General features: G+C 41.9%; 1 protein-coding gene across 1 annotated transcript in view; it reads left to right on the plus strand.

The window, feature by feature from the left end:
- The first annotated feature begins 6,495 nt into the window (after positions 1–6,495).
- Positions 6,496–21,968, plus strand: part of LOC124616556 (monocarboxylate transporter 1-like) — a 74,966-nt gene continuing 59,493 nt past the window's right edge. Inside the window, exon 1 of the mRNA XM_047144875.1 lies at positions 6,496–6,584. Coding sequence (XP_047000831.1) covers positions 6,498–6,584 — 87 coding nt within the window. The 5' untranslated portion in view covers positions 6,496–6,497. The remainder of the gene's footprint in view (positions 6,585–21,968) is intronic.

Consider the following 21,968-nt stretch of genomic DNA (forward strand, 5'->3'; position numbering starts at 1 on the left):
GATTTGCATAAAAATGGTTCAAATTGCTCTAAGCACTATGGGACTTAACTGCTGAAGTCATCAGTCCCGTAGAACTTAGAACTACTTAAACCTAACCTAAGGACATCACACACATCCATGCCCAAGGCAGGATTCGAACCTGCGACCGTAGCGGTCGCGCGGTTCCAGACTGATGCGCCTAAAACCGCTCGGCCACTCCGCACAGTTAGCACTCAAAGGCTGGTTTACTATCAGAAGGTGTGGTAAGTTTTGGAGTGGGATATGGTCTGACATGACGATTGAGCAAACACTAATGCGTTCATTGAAAAGTACCGGAGAGCTCAGTCATGGTCGCGGCGTTTCAGCAGTACTCTGAGTGGATGGAATCTGACCATGCCAACTGTGACTACAGTGACCCAGCAGGTTGAAGAGTTTTGTGGGGTGTCACTCACTACCTCAGAGCAACGTGTTGATGCTAGAGTTCAGCGTCACAATGCAGACCTTCAGAAATTTATTGAGTGGTTTCAGTCCCATAATCCTTTTCCTGTTACTGAATTTGTTATGTCCATCAGCACAGGAATCGTCGGAGATAACTCAATCAACTGTCACAGAGTCTTTAAAATGGGCAAATCCTCAATGCTCGCCCTAGTTCGTCAAACCTTTGGCAACATCAAGTTTGTCCGATAGAAAAGAGTGATGAGTATACAGGGATTTAAATCTAAGGTGACCATTCATAAGGAGGATGTACCAGTGAACTCTGAAACCATACTCCACCGGATAGCACGACTCAAGAAATTTGACGAACAGCTTAAAGAATTCTTCCGATATGAGCTGGCACCCTATCGTCTTTCTCTGTTCGATGTATTTGGAATGAGGAAGACTCCCAAGTCAGTGTTATATGATTTGTTCACACCACTGAATAATGTAAACCTGGAAGAAGCAGCATTTGTCATCGATGGTGGATTTCTTCTCCACCGGGTTGTGTGGAAGGATGGTGAAACATTCCAGTTAATACTAACCAAATACGTTGAATATTTAAAAAGACATTACTGCGAAAGTGCGACAATTGTGATGTTCGATGGCTACCTAGAAGACCTGCCCACCAAGAGCATCAAATATGCTGAGCGCCTCCCCCGAAGCAAAAGACACACTACTCCTGAGGTCATCTTTACTGAGTTAATGATGGTGACTATGACTCAGGAGTAGTTCCTTTCCGATGACAGGAATAAAGCACGTCTCATTAGCTTGCTTATTTCGAGGCTTGAAGATGAAGGCTCCTCAGTAAAGCAAGCTAATGAAGACGCAGACCACCTAATTGTTGCTACAGCGCTTAAGGTATCACAGGAATATGAGATGGTTGTGGTTCTTGGTGAGGATACGGAGCTTCTCATCATGCTCAATGCCCTAGTCACACCATCAGCAAATATATATTTCTTGAAACCTGGAAGAGCAAAGACCTCATCAAAAGTATTTTGTTCCAGCAGTTTCAAACTGGCAAACAATATCAGAAGGCAACTCATATTTCTCGACGCCATAAGTGGATGTGACACAACGTCAGCACTCTTCGGTAAGGGCAAGAAGAAGGTGGTCAAGCTACTGGTCAAAAATAAATGGAAGATATCAAATCTTTCGTAGAGCATGACACTCAAGCTGAAGCTATTGTCGAAGCTGGCCTCCGATTTTTAACAACCCTCTATGGAGGTACGGCAGGAGACACTTTAGATAAAATGCGATTCGGCCTGTTTTCCAAAGCGATTGTGAAATCCAGATTCACCCTAGCATCCCTACCACCAACGTCGGAAGCAGCTCGCTAACATTGCTTGAGGACCTACTTACAAGTACAAATATGGATAGGACGCCAGATGGATCCGCTCCTCTGGGGATGGCAGGCTTCAGAGTTTGGTCTTGGCCCCGTTCCTACATCCAAAGAACCAACTCCACAGTTTTTTCTCTCAACAATTTCCTGCAAACAAGGGCTGTGCAGGTAGCTGTGGGTGTCGGAAGGCTGGTATTAAGTGCTCATTAATTTGTGTCGACTGCAAGGGGAACTCGTGCACTAAATCCCTCCAACCAGATGAAACTGACGAACCAGATGTTGACGAAGACCTGGACTATATATTAGGTGACGAAAATTACTGACTGAGCGACGGGGCGTCGGACTCGGAAATTACAGACTTTGAGGAGCCGAGTGCTGCAATAACACTCAAACGTCGACGTATGTGAAATTTGTGTACATACCTACTTTTATCCTTTTCATCTCGTACATTTATGTAAAATTTTGTAATTACGAAGTATAATAACCACTACTTAATTTCAAGGAGTGTCTCTCTCTTCCTTCCTCCTTCATATCAGTTGAATCGGTATCGCTATATTATATCGAGGGTTAAGAACGGAGACCACGTGTCTGACAAAAGACAAATTTTACAGCGGAGCTAAAGAACATAACTTTTTAACAAAACATTTGATGGTTTGGTGAACACGATCATTTATTACTCTCATGTTGTGCATTGTCTTTTTTGCATAATTTTGTTATAACATGTATTTTTTCACTTACAAGTTTTTTTGGGCCAGGACTTTTTCTGACTTCTCTCAGGTACGAGGTCTCAGTTCTTAACCCTCAATATATAAAAAAAACTTTTTAAATATTATTTTTCCAATTTTACAAAATTTTAATGTTTTATTCTATTACTGTGTTAAATAAGTACAATGGGTTGCTATAGTTCTCTATTTAAAAGAGAGTTCATAAGAATTACTGAAGAACTACATTTGGAATTGTCTTAACTGATGATGAGAAATGGTCCAACTTTAATGAGGAGCTGTACACAAATGGGTGGTCCAATAAATACACTTTTGGTTTCATCGAATGAGGAATTTATCGCTCCATATCTTTTTTATGAACGACATTATTGATAGATGGGTTAGTTTCAACGATATTATTAAAAAACAGAGGTTAAAACGAAAATTTTTCATGAACATGTAAAATTGGTCCAATTTTGAAGAGCACTAGTATGGAAACTGGTGATCCAAAAAATATGAGGATGCTCTCATTCAATACAGAATTTCATGCCATACAATTTTCAATTCCACGTGTTTTCGATATTGGGAGTCATTTACGAGATATAATCACAAAACCGAAAAAATATCCCTTTTTCGGGTACACCTTTTCCCCCTCCCCCCCCCCCCCCCCCTCCACCACAACCACCACTTTTCCACAACTCCGCAGAGGGGGAAAACCTAGGATAGTCATACTGGGACACAAACGAAGCCTTTAAAGTAATAAAATCTTTTGTAGCAGTTATTTCCGATTTGATTGCTAATTGTACTGGACTATCAGCCGTTAACTAACTCGAGGTGTTGTTTAATACAAGTGACGGAGTTAGCTCCATCCAAATAAATCCAATAAATACTGTTTCCTTGGATATTGGAAGTTTGATGTTTTTGTGTGATACTTTGTCTGATTTTTAACTGTTCTCTCATTATGATTTTGTAGACGTTATTGGCACAAGTATATCTGAATAAACTAGAGGTATTATATAGACTGTTAATGATGTATACTTTTTTAAATCTGTTGGCCGGATCTCAAATCTTTTTGAATGCGGATAAATGGCTACTGGGCTTTTGTTTTTGACCATTGTCAAGATTAAGGCTGTGTCGCAGGGTTCAACGGAGTCTGACGGCGCAAATAAAATGTTTCCTATTAATTTTCCAAGTAAAATATTGCATAATGAGGGCTGCGGGTCAAGAGAGGGTGGTGCCGGCAGGAAAGGCGCGGGTGACTTCGCACGGTGCCACGCCACGCTACGGAAGCTCCGAGAACGATTACAGGTAATGTTTACATATGATGTGATTTAACGAGATGTAAAAATCTTGTGCTGATATGCTATTTCCCAGCTTTAGATACTTCGCAGTCAGTAACTTGAGTTTTACAAACGGCAAAAGTTCAAAAAAAATTTTTACTAACGTACTGATCGAAACTATTTGCCTGACTGCGATATGAAGGACGGAGCAGACGACAGAAACCTCCACGCACGAGCAAATCCTACGATTCATGACTGGATTTCTCCATCCAATTATTGCAGAGCACACTAATGACGAGAGATGCGAATCGACACGTCAAGGAATTACAACGGGAAGCTGGTTCGTCAGAGCCATCTCGTGGTCGCAATATGTAGTAAAATGTACCTGTAGCGATTGGTACTGAGGAATTTCGTGAAACTACTTAACAATCTCTGCTAACAACCGAATATGATGCAACGATTAAAAGACAGAAGAAAGTCAGAAATTCATCGCATTCAATTATAAACAAAATTTTTATAAGTTTTAATAATATATGGAACGTTCCGAGCGGCGATAACAAGAAAATTGTTCTGGCGTTTAGGTTTTAAATAAGCGTGTCATGCTTGTCGTTAGCTTGTTATTTATTTAGGTGCATGCAGAGCCTCTGACTAGGTAATGGCCGTCCAATTACTACTGACGATTTTTTGTTAATCTTTTGTGAAGTTGCGTTAATCAACAGAATTTTGATTGTGGAATATCTTCGTACGGCATAAAAAATCCAATGATCTTATGTCTTAAAGAACATGTAGTCTGAAGTCGTTCTAACAGTCTGCAATGGAAAGCAAATATTACATGTGAGCAAGAATAGTTCTAGTATCTGAACAGTTTTCTGCATAATTTCTCCCATAAATAAAAGCCGTTGGTTTGCAGCATTGTTTTTACTTCATATAGTTCATTTTCTCATGCGATCTTTTTTTTCTGGAGATAATGTAACTGAAGTGGGCTTTTCAAGAATACTATATTGTTAGGGGTGGCGTCTCATTTTCTCAGTAATTGTGAATACTGGCTCTCGATGTTAGTTAACCCGCAAATATTTGGCATATAATGAAGTTCTTGTACTTTTTGTTAGGTACATGAATAACTTCCAAGAACGGAATTACTGGAAACAACGTAAATTTATACATTCGAAATTTCACCTGATTGGAGGCAAAATTTTATTGCTGTTTTTTTTGCACTGGCTTTTGTAATGCGCAGCGGATTTAATAAATTTACTGTGTCAGAATTTGATAAACTGATTAGAAACGTTTACAGCGCCCTTAATTCCTTCCCAACGAAGTGAAATGGCTCGATAATTGTTATGAGCTTGTCTGGTATGATCGACACTAGAGCACATACTGTGATAATTTCGTGGATGTTCAAGAGCGAAACTGTTGCAGCAAATACAATACGCTACTGAGTGATTGCATTTGCAGTTACTTATACATCTCTTTATAAAATCGTCCGCCCCGGTAGCTGAGTGGTCAGCGTGACAGACTGTCAATCCTAAGGGCCCGGGTTCGATTCCCGGCTGGGTCGGAAATTTTCTCCGCTCAGGGACTGGGTGTTGTGTTGTCCTAATCATCATCATTTCATCCCCATCGACACGCAGGTCGCCGAAGTGGCGTCAAATCGAAAGACCTGCACCAGGCGAACGGTCTACCCGCCGGGAGGCCGTAGCCACACGACATTTCCATTTATTTATAAAATCAATCGGTTACGGTTAACTTAGTACAATGAATAAAGTAGTTAATGAGTGTCTGCCCACTGAATGTAATATCAGTACGCTTTGTAAAATACCTAATTCTGTAGAGCAAAATTACGCCGCTCAGATTTTTTGTATTTATAATCAATATATTTCACATGTCGTCGTCGGCGGCGGCAGCATCGTTATCATCATCATCACTATAAATTGTTTGTATTAGTATTATAGTGTGTGGCTCGTAGGATTAGACTGTAAGTTCCAGCCTCAATATTCAAAGGTCTGGAATTTTTTGTACCTATGACGTTTTCACCTCTGGCAATGATTGTGCTAAGGTTAGGAGTCCTTGTCAAGCGTTGTCTCTCCCTGTAATTGACTGGGAAGTCAGTGAATCCAAGTTTTAATCCTGTCCTTCAGATTCTTTCTTCTCGGAGTTTTCCATGGTTTCTCCGATATCTATGCCACTGATATGCACACGTGTGAAAAATTTCGATTTGTCCTGTGATTCAGAGTGCAAGTTCAGCTGTAATTCCCCCCTTTAAAAATGTCAACAAGTTCCAAGAGCGGAATAGACAAGAACATACCACATTTAATAAGACCATCTGCAGAAAATTATTGTAGTGACGTACACCATCTTATGATGGACAGGTTTACGTTATATCCATACGACGGCGTGCTCCAGACGTGCTCTTTTAGAAACTTATTCCTCAGTTTTTTGCCAGCATCCCCAACAACAGGACTATGGTGAGGAAACCTTCTCTTTTAACCACTAGCAATCAACTGGCGTAATCATGACCTGTTGTGTAATCTTCCTTTGAAAGCAAAGAAATCTATCAGTTTTTCTAGTACTGTGTATTCATCATATTTTCTGTTTAGTGAGTTACTGTTTCTTTTTCTACAATGACACACACTTTCATGTTTCCTAATTTGATGCTAAGTAGCTTTTAAATATCACTCGGTACTTCTGAGGTTTTTCATTTTTTTTTTTTTTTCAGGTGCAGAGATGGCCGAAGGAGCTGCAGAATATGAACTTGTTCCTCCGGATGGAGGGTGGGGCTGGATGGTCGTCTTAGGATGTGCGCTGAGTAATGTAAGTTTAATCGCTATGTGCATTTAGTTCTGTTCTATGCTACTGAAATTTACAGCTGTGTACTGTTGTTTTTATACTCGCAGTTGATCCCCTTTCAACCTGGACTGATAGAGAACTGAGCCCTCTACAGAGGTCGCTTACTTTCAACCAGACCTACGTTAGTGATGTAGAAGTGGTAGTGAACGGAATGGAAACATTAGGGAGATCAATTTCCAGTTTTAGCGTTTGCTTTACAGTCAAGGAAAACTCGCCTAAACATAGGCCACAGTTGTGGATTGAAACTATCAAAGCAAAATTCCACCTTACAAATAAATGTAAATTCTGTGGAAGATTTAAAATCCTGTTTACCTGAGAAACAGACGAATATAGACAGAAGTATACAGCACAGTACGCCATTTGTATGGCTCCTAAACATTACAGAGCAATCCAATGTAGATTGTGCTAATCATCTCTTGAAAAAAAAAATAACTTTGCAGCGCTAGAACATTACGATAGTATTTCTGCTGCCTTCTCATAAATTAAATTTGTTGTGTTATAAAGACTTCCCCGCATCACTGGAGAGAAATGGTCACCTATAGGTGCGGACACGGAGTGCCAGATACAATGGCGGTTTATATAAACAGACTTGATGTTTGAGGGTACTACAATGCCTGTGTACGATCTTTTCTTATGTGACATCATGAAAACCATGAATCGAGGTAATCACGTAAAAGCAGCATATCTAGACTTCCGAAAAGCATCTGACTCAGCATCACGCCAACACTAATGAACGAAAGTATGATCCAATGGGAGTACTGAACGAAGTTCGTTTCTGGAGTGAGGCTTTCTTGCTAGATAAGACGCAGCTTGTTATGAAGGATGGTGAGATATCAAAACAACATCAGGCATGCTACATGGTAGTATGTTGTGACCCTTGCTGTTCATGTTGTAAATTAATAACTTGGCAAAATATATTAATAATAACGTAGACTTCTAATAGATCAACCTGTTACCTGCACTGAGTACTATTTGAGAAATGCTGCTCAAATATTCAGTCAGAGATGTACAGGGTGATTGCGTAATGATGACACAAACTTTCAACGATAATGTAGAAGGCTCAATGTATCAATCTGAAGTAAGCGAAAATTGTTCTGATATCTCTGTTAGTGGAATACATATACCGTTACTTTCGTTGCGTGACTGTGTGATAGTCGACTTTCGGAGGTGGTAGTAGGGATTAAAACAAGGAAAAATAATGTCCAGTAACATGGGCGCTAATGTGCATACCTTAAGAGGTATGAGCACTCGCTCATCGTTACAACTGCGAAACACATTTCTTCTATTGGTATGCATGCATTATAGGGCCCGTGTTTACTGTGGGATCCTGCCCACTTATCGGGTGCCTAGGAAGCTGTTTTCTCTGATAACTAGACAACATACAGGGTGTTTCAAAAATGACCGGTATATTTGAAACGGCAATAAAAACTAAACGAGCAGCGATAGAAATACACCGTTTGTTGCAATATGCTTGGGACAACAGTACATTTTCAGGCGGACAAACTTTCGAAATTACAGTAGTCACAATTTTCAACAACAGATGGCGCTGCAAGTGATGTGAAAGATACAGAAGACAACGCAGTCTGTGGGTGCGCCATTCTGTACGTCGTCTTTCTGCTGTAAGTGTGTGCTGTTCACAACGTGCAAGTGTGCTGTAGACAACATGGTTTATTCCTTAGAACAGAGGATTTTTCTGGTGTTGGAATTCCACCGCCTACAACACAGTGTTGTTGCAACAAGACGAAGTTTTCAACGGAGGTTTAACGTAGCCAAAGGATCGAAAAGCGATACAATAAAGGGTCTGTTTGAAAAATTTCAACGGACTGGGAACGTGACGGATGAACGTGCTGGAAAGGTAGGGCGACCCCACACGGCAACCACAGAGGGCAACGCGCAGCTAGTGCAGCAGGTGATCCAACAGCGGCCTCGGGTTTCCGTTCGCCGTGTTGCAGCTGCGGTCCAAATGACGCCAACGTCCACGTATCGTCTCATGCGCCAGAGTTTACACCTCTATCCATACAAAATTCAAACGCGGCAACCCCTCAGCGCCGCTACCATTGCTGCACGAGAGACATTCGCTAACGATATAGTGCACAGGATTGATGACGGCGATATGCATGTGGGCAGCATTTGGTTTACTGACGAAGCTTATTTTTACCTGGACGGCTTCGTCAATAAACAGAACTGGCGCATATGGGGAACCGAAAAGCCCCATGTTGCAGTCCCATCGTCCCTGCATCCTCAAAAAGTACTGGTCTGGGCCGCCATTTCTTCCAAAGGAATCATTGGCCCATTTTTCAGATCCGAAACGATTACTGCATCACGCTATCTGGACATTCTTCGTGAATTTGTGGCGGTACAAACTGCCTTAGACGACACTGCAAACACCTCGTGGTTTATGCAAGATGGTGCCCGGCCACATCGCACGGCCGGCGTCTTTAATTTCCTGAATGAATATTTCGATGATCGTGTGATTGCTTTGGGCTATCCGAAACATACAGGAGGCGGCGTGGATTGGCCTCCCTATTCGCCAGACATGAACCCCTGTGACTTCTTTCTGTGGGGACACTTGAAAGACCAGGTGTACCGCCAGAATCCAGAAACAATTGAACAGCTGAAGCAGTACATCTCATCTGCATGTGAAGCCATTCCGCCAGACACGTTGTCAAAGGTTTCGGGTAATTTCATTCAGAGACTAAGCCATATTATTGCTACGCATGGTGGATATGTGGAAAATATCGTACTATAGAGTTTCCCAGACCGCAACGCCATCTGTTGTTGAAAATTGTAGCTACTGTAATTTCGAAAGTTTGTCTGCCTGAAAATGTACTGTTGTCCCAAGCATATTGCAACAAACGGTGTATTTCTATCGCTGCTCGTTTAGTTTTTATTGCCGTTTCAAATATACCGGTCATTTTTGAAACACCCTGTACAAGCAAATCACATTAATGGAGTTTATTACAGTTACTGAATTGAAAATACTTGACTTTCGTTTCTATATGATGGGTCGCAAGCAACTGGCGACTCAGTGTCCTTTGATAGATACAGTTTCCATGAAAGCTAATCACACAAGTTCGTAAGTAACTCTTCTAGACCTGATCTACTAGTGTGGGCCGAGACTAGGCGGCACGTCGCTTTTATTCTCTTCGTGTAGATGCCGCTCCTGTCGTGGTGACGTCATAGTCAGTGTGCTATTGGCTGACGACGTCGCCTCGCAGCCCTCTACGCTGTATCGTTCTTCGCTACGGTCGCAGGTTCGAATCCTGCCTCGGGCATGGCTGTTTGTGATGTCCTTAGGTTAGTTAGGTTTAACTAGTTCTAAGTTCTAGGGGACTGATGACCACAGCTGTTAAGGCCCATAGTACTCAGAGCCATTTGAACCATTTGTATCGTTCTTGATTTTCGTGCTGGCGGTTGTCGTTACGCCGGAACATTTACTAGACAACTGTTTTCTAGTGTTTTGTTGAGATTATCTCCTCCCTAAATACGGAAAGCAAAGAGTTTGTTGTAAAAGAACTCCTCTGTCGTTGGTATTAGAACGATTTTCGAACTTTAGACTGTATAGTTTGCGGACCAGGATCCCTTACCACTCCATCTGCCTGCTCCATCGTACCTGAAAGTTTGTATCATCACGGTATCACCAGTATAAGATTTCAAAGTGCTGAAACGATGAAAAGCTTAAATTAAATGTTCACGAATGTAGACCTGTGTACTTCATAAAATTTGTGCTATGCAATTAGTTCCGTATTCGCTGATTAGTTTACGTTCCAAAATCAATGATTGATTCAATAACACATAATATCCCTGAATCATAGAAAGGAGAAGAGCTTTAGGGGATGTGTGTCTAGCCGAATTATGCATTACCTAGCTTAGCGCCCGCCGCTTCTTTCGCGGAGGCTGTATGATCTGCAGAGATTGTTTGTTTTTCTTTAATAGAATTTGTGTTTTGATAAGCTCAATGCTAACGTAAATCTACACACTATGAAAGAATTAGCAACCGTTTACAGGGCCTCCAGTCTTTGCATAAATAAACTGTTCCATGTGGTTTGATTAAATTTCAAATAGCGAATCAAAAAAGGAAAGAGAGAAATCGAATGAGTCTTACACCCGATATTAAAGTCTCTCATCTCAAAAAATATTCATGTATATGGAATCGCATTTTCAAGTGGTACCTATTTGGTCATCAGTAATGATTAATTGTATTGTAATGTTACAACAAAATAGTTTCATAAACATGTATTAGGCCTACTGAAAAATTAATGTATCAAATCACCGTTTCTCTTTCTTCGCAATTGTGACAAAGCCGATTCCTCGTGATGACTGTTTAATAGCTTTCTTTTCACGCTAATTAAGCCCGTAGGAGCATGACCTTTTATAAATGCACTTCTGACCAACAAGCGATTCTGTTCTCGAAATGAAATATTTCCATTACACTCTACATCCCTTATTTTATCCCCTAAGGGTGAAATTTCGAAAAATCACTTCTCAAACGATGCCTACAGAAAAAGATAAACACTCTCTACGTTTAAATGTAGCACAATATTGTCATAAGGATTTTCATCCACCCTTCTTACTAGTTGATTAAAAAAAAAAAGAGAGATACACATGCTTTTTAATTTTCGAACCGAAATTCCAAATATATATTTTCGTAGCTCTGGTTTAAAACCTTTCTAGATAGCCACATACACATATCAGAAAAAAGTCTTGCATCACCCTGGTTCCCAGAACTCCTGAAGATAGACGTTGACACAATCCCTTTAACTGTTCAGAGATGTCACTAAAGCCGCCCAAAGATGGAAAAAACCATGCATGAGCAGCGCCTGCTCGACGGAGGGGGTCCGACAGCCGATCAGTTCCAGTCATTCCATCAGGAAAGAGGTATACGGCTCGTGTTGTCTGTAGTTCAACCATGGCTAGACCGTCAATACCGCCGTCCGCATTGTTACTTTGTGCGAGGAAGGGCTCTCAACAAGGGAAGTGTCTAGGCGTCTCGGAGTGAACCAAAGCGATGTTGTTCGGACATGGAGGAGATATAGAGAGATGGGAACTGTCGATGACATACCTCACTCAGGCCCCCCAAGAGCTACTACCACAGTGGATGATCGCTACCTATGGATTATGCCTCGGAGGAACCCTGACAGCAACGCTACCATGTTCAATAATGCTTTTAGTACAGCCACAGGACGTCGTGTTACGACTCAAACTGTGGGCAATAGGCTGCATGATGAGCAACTTCGTTCCCGACGTCCATGACGAGGTCCATCTTTGCAACCAAGACACCATGCAGTGCGGTACAGATAGGCCCAACAACATGCCGAAAGGACCGCTCAGGATTGGCACCACGTTCTTTTCACCGATGAATGTCGCATAAGCCTTCAACCACACAATCGTCGGAGATCTGTTTGGAGGCAATCCGGTGAGGCTGAACTCCTTAGGACACACTGTCCAGCTAGTGCAGCAAGGTGGAGGTTCCCTGCTGCTTTAAGGTGGCGTTATGTGGGGCCGACGTACACCGCTGGTGGTTATGGAAGACTTCGTAACGGCTGTACGATACGTGAATGCCATCCTCCGACCGATGGTGCAACCATATCGGCAGCATATTGGCGAGGCATTCGTCTTCATAGACGACAATTCGTGACCCCATCTTGCACATTTATCCTTCAGGATAACATCATCGCTCGACTAGAGTGACCAGCATGTTCTCCAGACATGAAACCTTTCGAACATGCCTGGCATAGATTGAAAAGGGCTGTTTATGCACGACGTGACCCACCAACCGCTCTGAGGGATCCACACCGAATCGTCGTTGAGGAGTGGAACAATCTGGACCATACATCAATGCAAGAGGGTGGGTATTAGAGGTACCGGTGTGTACAGCAATCTGGTCCATCACATTTGAAGGTCTCGCTGTATAGTGGTACAACACGTAGTGTGTGCTTTTCATTAGCAATAAAAAGATCGGAAATGATGTTTATGTTGATCTGTATTCCAATTTTCTGTACATGTTCCGGAACTCTCGGAACTAAGGTGATCCAAAACTTTTTTTGACATGTATATTTTCAAAAAGCATTCCATTCCTGATTTTTCACGCCTGTAGGGGCTGATTTTCCAAAAACACTGAAACACGTGTTTTCTTAATCTGGAAAGCAAATACACATTTTCGTAGTTCCAACTTCAAAATTAAAATGAAAGTGGCGTATTGTCAAAAAACGTTTCATCCTCTATTTCAGCCCCTTATTGATAGAATTTATAAAAATCGCTCGTTAAACGATGTGCGCAGTGTAAGGTCAACACTTTCTCCATGTTTCACGTTTCTATCCTTAGCGATTTGGTCTGGACGATGAGGAGTCATTCAGTCAGAACATTGCCTTTTATGTTTTTGTATAGAGTGAGATAGGTAGCCAATTCAGGATACTTCTGTGACGTATACCACCAGCAACTTACGAGCTGTGCTATTCTGCTTACTTTGACAATCACGGGAATTACTTCTAGATTACGTATAAAGCCGGTAGTTTGAAAAAAGACACTGTTCTTAATCGTAGACTAATGGGATAAATGATATGTTAACTAGTAAAAAATTGCAAATGAAAAGAATTGCTATATCTCGAAAGATCTTGAGGTATTACCGTTACTGCAATTCGTAACTATAGTAGTCCTCTTTATCATCAGCTGTGGCACTTGAGTCGCGTATCTTAATGCTCCACAACGTGTGCTGGAAGGAACATGTAAGACGTGTGTTGACGAGTTGTGAAATGCGGGAAGAGTGACAACGCCAATACGACTGCTCTAGTGCGAATTCTGCGGGTTCTAATATACCTTAGTCACGAACTGGGGAATACCTCGGCGTTACCTCCCGTCCACGAAATAAGAAGGAAAGCGGTGAGTCGCCTACGCACGCTTTACCCTATTTTAATCCCAACATCGACGCTGTCCACCCACTGTGGACTAACACTTTATCACTTCCAGAATGAGATTTTTACTCTGCAGCGGAGTGTGCGCTGATATGAAACTTCGTGACAGATTAAAACTGTGTGCCGGACCGAGACTCGAACTCGGGACCTTTGCCTTTCGCGGGCAAGTGCTCTACCACCTGAGCTACCCAAGCACGACTCAGGCCCCTCCTCATAACTTCACTCCCGCCTAGACCCCGTCTCCTATTTTCCAAACTTCACAGGAGCTCTCCTGCGAACCTTGCTCAGATGGTACAGCACTTGCCCGCGAAAGGCAAAGGTCCCGAGTTCGAGTCTCGGTCCGGCACACAGTTTTAATCTGCCAGGAAGGTTCTCTATGACACCTATTAGGCCCGTTATAGAGAACGGTTCTGTGGCCTGGGCAATGCTGCCCACATCCACATTGAATAACTTAAGGAAGTGCAGGTCAGAGCTCTCCCTTTTGCTGTGCACTGACCCAGACGCTTCTCCACTGGCCTACTAGGGAGCTTCACGAGAAGGCTAGCATTCCTGAGTTAAAGAACCGCATCGAACAGACCACTCGCCAATTATATGAAGAGGCGCAACAGTCAGAAAATCCATTAATTGCTAGTCTGGGCAACCTGATACATTGGCGCCCGACCACAAAGCACCCGGACCTATTGCGTGTATAAAGCGCGCAGTAAGGGCAATAGTATAACAAGAATGACAACTAGAGTACACATAAACAAGAGCATATTTAACGACCAAATGAAAATAGCAGTTAGGCTAACAAGGAAACCTCCCCATCGCACCCCCCTCAGATTTAGTTATAAGTTTGCACAGTGGATAGGCCTTGAAACACTGAACACAGATCAATCGAGAAAACAGGAAGAAGTTGTGTGGAACTATGAAAAAAATAAGAAAAATATACAAACTGAGTAGTCCATGTGCAACATATGCATCATCATGGAGAATATGAGCTCAGGAGCGCCGTGGTCCCGTGGTTAGCGTGGACAGCTGAGGAACGAGAGGTCCTTGGTTCAGGTCTTCCCTTAAGTGAAAATTTTAATTTTTTATTTTTGCAAAGTTATGGTCTGTGCGTTCGTTCATTGACGTCTCTATTCACTCAAATAATTTTAGTGTCTGTGTTTCGTGACCGCACCGCAAAACCGTGCGATTAGTAGACGAAAGGACGTGCCTCTCCAATAGGAACCGAAAACATATGATCGCAAGGTCATATGTCAACCGATTCCTCCACAGGAAAACACGTCTGATATATTCTATACGACACTGGTGACGGCATGTGCGTCACATGACGGGAATATGTTGTCGACCCATCTAAATTGTACACTTGGCGAATAGGTAAAAAGATTATTCTACCTTGCCCGATTTAGGTTTTCTTGTGGATGTGATAATCACTCCCAAAAAAGTGATGAAAACATAAGAGTTTGTCACATAAGCTGGAACAAATGAATGCAACAGTTTCACAGTCACACAGTTTTCCCTGTGCTCTGTCAGAACATATGTTTTTAACGTTTTCAAATTTTTCCGTGTGTAGACCGTCAAATCCTGCATATGTCCAAGCAAATCTGAACATGTCCTGGAATTTTGGAGAGCGAAGTTGATTATGTGTAATTGCCTGAACTTTCATAATTGTCTGAAAATAAGAAATTAAACTTTTCACTGGAGGGAAGACTTGAACCAAGGACCTCTCGTTCCGCAGCTGCTCACGCTAACCGCAGGTTTGTATATTTTGCTTATTTTTTTCATAGTTCCACACAACTTCTTCCTGTTTTCTCGATTGATTTGTGGTCAGTGTCTCAAGGCCTATCCACTGTGCCAACTTATAACTAAATCTGAGGGGGATGCGATGGGGAGGTTCCCTTGTAAGTAGGCAAGGCACTATAAAATGAACGAGATCTCCAAAAGACAGTTGGTGGTGGGTTCTGCGGGAACCGGTTCGACAGTGAGTTGCCAAGCCATGGCACAAACGTTTAGGCGGCAGCACCTGTCCCCTGTTCCCTGCGGATATAGTTTCGAGGTTCTCACTGCTTGCTGGTAGCAGCATTCCTCCTTGTTAAAACTAATACCGAAGTAATAGTACTATTTAAGCCAGTCGTGACACACTATTGTGAAAGTTGTTACCGTACGACAGTTGAAGACACACTGGCATCCCCAGCGGCAAGAAAGCCATTCGTCACTTAACGACATACGCTGTTCGGCAAAACTTCATGATGAGATAGATAAATTAACATAAGGTATTAGCTACTCTGTGGAAATGAATGGGAGTGCTGAAGCATGTTGCGGGAAGTCTCCCAGCCGTGCACTGGAAGTTGTACGTTACATGGCGTCAAATCAGCGTGATTATAGCACCAAACTGTGCTGGCCCCACAACATGTGGCAGTTGAAGGAACGGAAAAAAACTGCGCGTATCAATCTGCGAACAGTCGTGGTGCACTGTGGTGGTGGTCTTTATTACAATGTCGCCCGGAGAGAACGTTTAGATGACTTCGCATTGGGGAAAGTTGTCGGTTAATAGGAAGATGAACAAAGTGTGATGAGTGTAGCCCAGGCGTCTAGTGTTGCTCGCAGCGTTGTTTCACGCGTATGAGGAGCGTTCCGAACGACAGGTACTGCTGCCCGACGGAAAGGTGGCGGTCGAACATGGTCAGCTACAGAGCACATAACAGCTACATAACAGAACAAACACTGGTAGCAGTTACTTCTGTAAAATATCTGGGAGTATGCGTGCGGAACGATTTGAAGTGGAATGATCATATAAAATTAATTGTTGGTAAGGCGGGTACCAGGTTGAGATTCATTGGCAGAGTGCTTAGAAAATGTAGTCCATCAACAAAGGAGGTGGCTTACAAAACACTCGTTCGACCTATACTTGAGTATTGCTCATCAGTGTGGGATCCGTACCAGATCGGTTTGACGGAGGAGATAGAGAAGATCCAAAGAAGAGCGGCGCGTTTCGTCACAGGGTTATTTGGTAACCGTGATAGCGTTACGGAGATGTTTAATAAACTCAAGTGGCAGACTCTGCAAGAGAGGCGCTCTGCGTCGCGGTGTAGGGTGCCTTTCTGGATGAGGTATCGAATATATTGCTTCCCCCTACTTATACCTCCCGAGGAGATCACGAATGTAAAATTAGAGAGATTAGAGCGCGCACGGAGGCTTTCAGACAGTCGTTCTTCCCGCGAACCATACGCGACTGGAACAGGAAAGGGAGGTAATGACAGTGGCACGTAAAGTGCCCTCCGCCACACACCGTTGGGTGGCTTGCGGAGTATAAATGTAGATGTACATTGTACAACATGCAAGAAGCGATCCACGTCCAACAGTTGGTGCAATTGCCAACACGTTTAACACGACTGCAAGGCACGTAATCTCAAGGTCCACAGTGCCACGGCGACTACATGGGTGTGGTTTTCTGCGCGACGTCCAATACGTTGTGATCGGTTGACACCCGTGCCTATGGTGCCAAGAGCATAGGCACTAGACAAGCGAAGAGTGTGGGGTCGTGTGCTCTTCTTACATGAGAGCAAATTTAATCTGTGTAGTGATTCTGGGCATATCCACGTATGGCGAGAGATGGAAACATGTAAACCGCTCAGGAACACTGTCGAAAATGATAGTTTTGGTTGTTCGGGTGTTACGGTGTTGGCTAGACATAATGCGGCATGGGCGTACTGTCCTCCAAATTTTTGGACACGGCACACTCACTGGTGAGCGCTGTTGGGATACTGTACTCCTTCCCCGTGCGCGTCCCTTCTGGGCCTGACTTAATTTTTATGGATGACAGTGCGTGACCACATCGAATAGCCACGCGGAGCAGTTCTTGGAACGAGAGAATATTCGACGAATACACTGGCCTACCAGTGCCCCGTCCCCCTCCTCCCCCTATCCCAAGACTTAAATCCAGTAATATTTCATTAAAAATTTGTCCATAAATGGAAATACAGAATATTCTTTTTTCAGAAACTTTCTCCTCGTGTAACGTGTGCTTTAGATATCGTATTCAACTGCTGAGCTATACTTACTGTTGTTTGACCCTATGATGCGTATGTGAACAGAGTTGTGAAACAAAACTTTCAGGTATGTGACATACTGAACTTGAAAGACTGAAAAGTAATCTAATTAAATGCCAAATGTAACTATGTTCTCAGTGAAAACTATTTTACTGAAACTCAATATTGAAGTGTATTATAAAAGTTGCGCGACATTATGTGCAATTTCTGGCTTGAAATGTCCACAAAAATAAAATACTGCTATACCCAGAGGAAAAACAAATGTTTGATATTACCTACTCTGTTTTCTGTAAGTTAATATGCTTGCGTAGCACAACACCTGATAATTGTGACTACGAACTGTTCCCGCATAAGAATGCAATGTGAGAACTGTCCTGAAATGAAAGCAACCTACCTCATGCTCAGCATGTTGCTTTGTGTCTGCTTAACTGACATGCACTGAAGCAAATAGTATTCACCAGATGCAGCAGCTGAAGAAAAAATTAAACTACTCAGTAAAAAATTTGTTCCTTGCTTGTCAAAACAGTCCGTGACCTCGTGTGGCGTAAAGTGCAATGCACGCACGACAAAATATTCAGAAATTTACTAAGAATGATGGAGGGAGGTGTTACTTTAAGGAAAGTCGTTCTAGAACAATAAGACAAAAGAAGACTCTATTACAAAATTCTCTCATTACTGAAAGACTTACTGATATTTAAACTAAGTTGTCGTACTTGTGACATCGAAACAAAGAGGTCAAAATTACACTAATCATAAACATTATTAGTTATCTAAGAGACAAAGATTTCCTTCAGTCAATAGTTGTGAGACACAAACATTTCATTTTCCCGCATTGGTTCCATTGTAATACTCCTTCTAGGCGCTTAAGTCTTTAACCGCACGACCGCTACGGTCGCAGGTTCGAATCCTGCCTCGTGCATGGATGTGTGTGCTGTCCTCAGGTTAGTTAGGTTGAAGTAGTTCTAAGTCTAGGGGACTGATGACCTCAGACGTCAAGTCCCATAGTGCTCAGAGCCATTTGAGCCAATACTCATTCTAAGATCTTGTCCACACAACAATCAATAACATACGTTAACAAACAAGTTTTCATCTCCATAATACCGTATTCTAGTTAATTTCTTGAAAATACACAAATATAAAATCTCTTTCGATGAAGACTCGACTGCTCGGTAGTATGTCACAAATAAGAATGCCCCAGCGCTCCACAACTGACTCACGAACGAGCGAACTACAGATAAATTTAAACAGGAAATCAACGATCTTATGCACTACCCGTGCAGCGCGCTCATTCATCTTCGTCCCAATCAAGTAAGAGTGAGTTTGAAACGTCCCCTTTGAACAATTTATACACGACTGTGCTTAACCTGACACACAATATTTTTTTAGCGCAACGCAATCTGACTTTCAAAATTCCCTACAAAAGAATGGCCCTGACTAACATTAAACTATACCTTTCACAAATCACTTACCTCACAAAAATCTTCGCTGCTCAAGCTACTGCAATACAGCGAGCGCCACTACTGCCAGCTAAATAAAAGATTCAAACTATGGAAGTAACTAACTACTGATAGGGATAGTTAGCAAATGAAAGATATTAATAGAGAACAAACAATGTATTTACCTTGATATCATCATATATAAATATAGCAGTTCATGACAAATTTCAAAACTCCGCCATCTCTCTCCCCACATCCACCACTGCTGGCGGCTCACCTCCAACTGCGCAACGCTACGCGCTGTTCACAGCCAGCTGCCTAACACTACAATGGCGAGTATTACAACAATGCAAAGCAGCCACAGACTGCACACAGCACAGCCAGTGATTTTCATACAGAGGTGGCGTTACCAATAAAAAAACCTAAACAGCCTACTTACATACCAGTGATTTTCATACAGAGGTGGCGTTACCAATAAAAAAACCTAAACAGCCTACTTAGAAGTTATTTACAAAGGCAGAAAACTTATGAAAACCTAATAATCCCTCCGAGCACTTGTAGTATACGTCGGGAAGACGTGTTCCATCACGTCCACTTGCACCAACTGGCAGTTGTCAACCGCTCTAGCGGGGAGTGACACACTGTACCTCATGAACGCATTTCAAACGTTATGACCAGCATTAGAGCCCGCTGCAGGGCATCTGTTGTTGTCCGTGGTGGTCGCACACACGCCTGTCCCGCCGTCTATAATGTCCAGGGGACCATCATAAATCACCGTGGCCTTAGTGCAATTATTGTCTTCGAATAAAAGTATTTATGTTCGTCTCATTGCGTATTTATTTCAGTTTGTCAGTTACCTTTTGTACAACACTTTAACATTTCTTTCTACATATGTTTCAAGTTTCAGCACGCTGTGTTTCTTGGCATCGACGCAACATGAGAAAGGTACTTCCGCCCTTAGTTTTGGAAACCAACGTATGTGCAACAAGACGGGGATTTGTTTTAATTCTTTTTTCTACTTCAGTTGCGAAACATTGTTATATTTTTGCGTCCCAGGCATTACTAAACTTCCACGAAACCCGAGTAATCATAAATTATATGTAAACGAAGCTAAAACACATGAATTAAATTAGATATATTGCGAGGTTTGGTGAAAAACACTCTAGAAATTTCATGTAATTGCGATTTACTTCACTGAAAGGTAGAGAATTTAAATACATTACATTCTTAGGAAGCCTGTATTTTCGTTGTTGACTTTTCGTATGATTGGTACTGTGATAGTCAACAGATTTGGACAAAAGCCTATAGATTTACTCATTGATGCACTTCACTCGACTTCCTAACTTACGGATACTTCTTTAATATAATTGAGGCACTGAGAACAGTAACGGCGGAAAGTACAGACACAACATATTGAAAAAAAAATGAAAATATAATGTTCAAACTTCTAAACTCGTGTTTGTATGTGTCTGGTTGGTATTTTAGAAATTAGTAAAACTTACCTTGATATTGAAACGCGTAAATCCCAGAGCAGGACAACAGAACTGCGTAAAATTCTGAACGAAAATGGTCGAAGAACACGTTACACGAAACGGAATATAGGGTAGCCAGTACATTAAACAATTCGCCTGAGAGAGAGAAATCTGTTATCAATAGAATTTCCGTATGCTGTCTGAGTGCAAAACAAAACGATTCAAATTAAGATGCTGTCCCTGAATATAGCTAATCTTTATCTTTAGCCTCGCAAACAATCACTGTACAGGCACTGTCTTTGTAATTACAGAGCAAATGAACATGTAAGTTACCGTATCTGATCTGATAAACTGCTTGAACGATTAAAAGGTAGCACTTTCGTTGAAATCTTTTAAGGGGAGTTGTAACTCCCTATCCCGACAATGTTAAAATTTAATGACTTGGCTTCCCCGTATATCAGGAACCACTATAGCCATTCACATCAAACTTTTACAGGACATTAAACTATATGTTCTGAGTCTACTGAACTACAATAATTGAATTTCCGCCACTGCTTTCGGAAGTACATTTTTTTAATTAAACGCTTAAAATTGTGTGTACTTTTTTAGTACGTTATACTAAATAACTTTATTTATACATAGCAATGTGTCCTTCTTTTAGTTTAGTAGACTCAGAATATGTACCGGTATGTTATTACTCCATGAAAATCTGAATACTCTACTCGAAGTGATTTCTGAGATTTAGCGAAAAACGCAGTATAAAATGTGAATTTTCAGGAACGGCTTCTAAAGTTTCAAAAGACTAACTCATCTAATATATGCTTAATTTTTTGTTTTTAGTCACTCAGAAGCACACTGCACCATATTGTTTATCAACCTCTTGCTCTTTTCAAAGTTTTTTCTTCTTTCTTTCCTTCTTTCTGGACTCTTTAGAAGTCAACTGTGCGGCATACTCTGCTTTATCAATGCGAACCTTGTCCATCCGTTAAAGTTCTCTGATGCAGTTTGCTCCAAGATTAATTCCCATATGCTGTAGCACTTTTACCCTACCATTGTTCTAATCATTAAAAGCAATAACAGCGTCACTGTGTCTACATCCAAACAAAAACATTTTTTGGTAAGCGAGTCCATATAAGATTACTGAACGACTCGTTGGGATTTTGAGTCGGACCATTTTGACACTTCTTCATTAATTCAGGATTTGCCAGGTCTCTAAATAGGTTTTATGATATCCTGCTGCCGGGATGGAATGTTTATGGCTCTATGAACTGTTTGAGTACTGGACATTGCGGTAATTGCACCATGAATCAGGTCCACGGGGCCAAAGGTCGTGTACTGGTTTCTCATCAGTTGATAGCCTGTGCAAGAAGGTAGCTCATACTGCCTGCTTATGGTTTTACCATCAGAAACTTTCCTGTCTCTCAGCATTGTTTCAACTTCCTCAACCTTGTGCCCATCCTCTTCTGGACATGACCAACACATTTCAGTGTTGTGA

The sequence above is a fragment of the Schistocerca americana genome, chromosome 5 (assembly GCF_021461395.2).
Source record: "Schistocerca americana isolate TAMUIC-IGC-003095 chromosome 5, iqSchAmer2.1, whole genome shotgun sequence".
Taxonomy (NCBI): domain Eukaryota; kingdom Metazoa; phylum Arthropoda; class Insecta; order Orthoptera; family Acrididae; genus Schistocerca; species Schistocerca americana.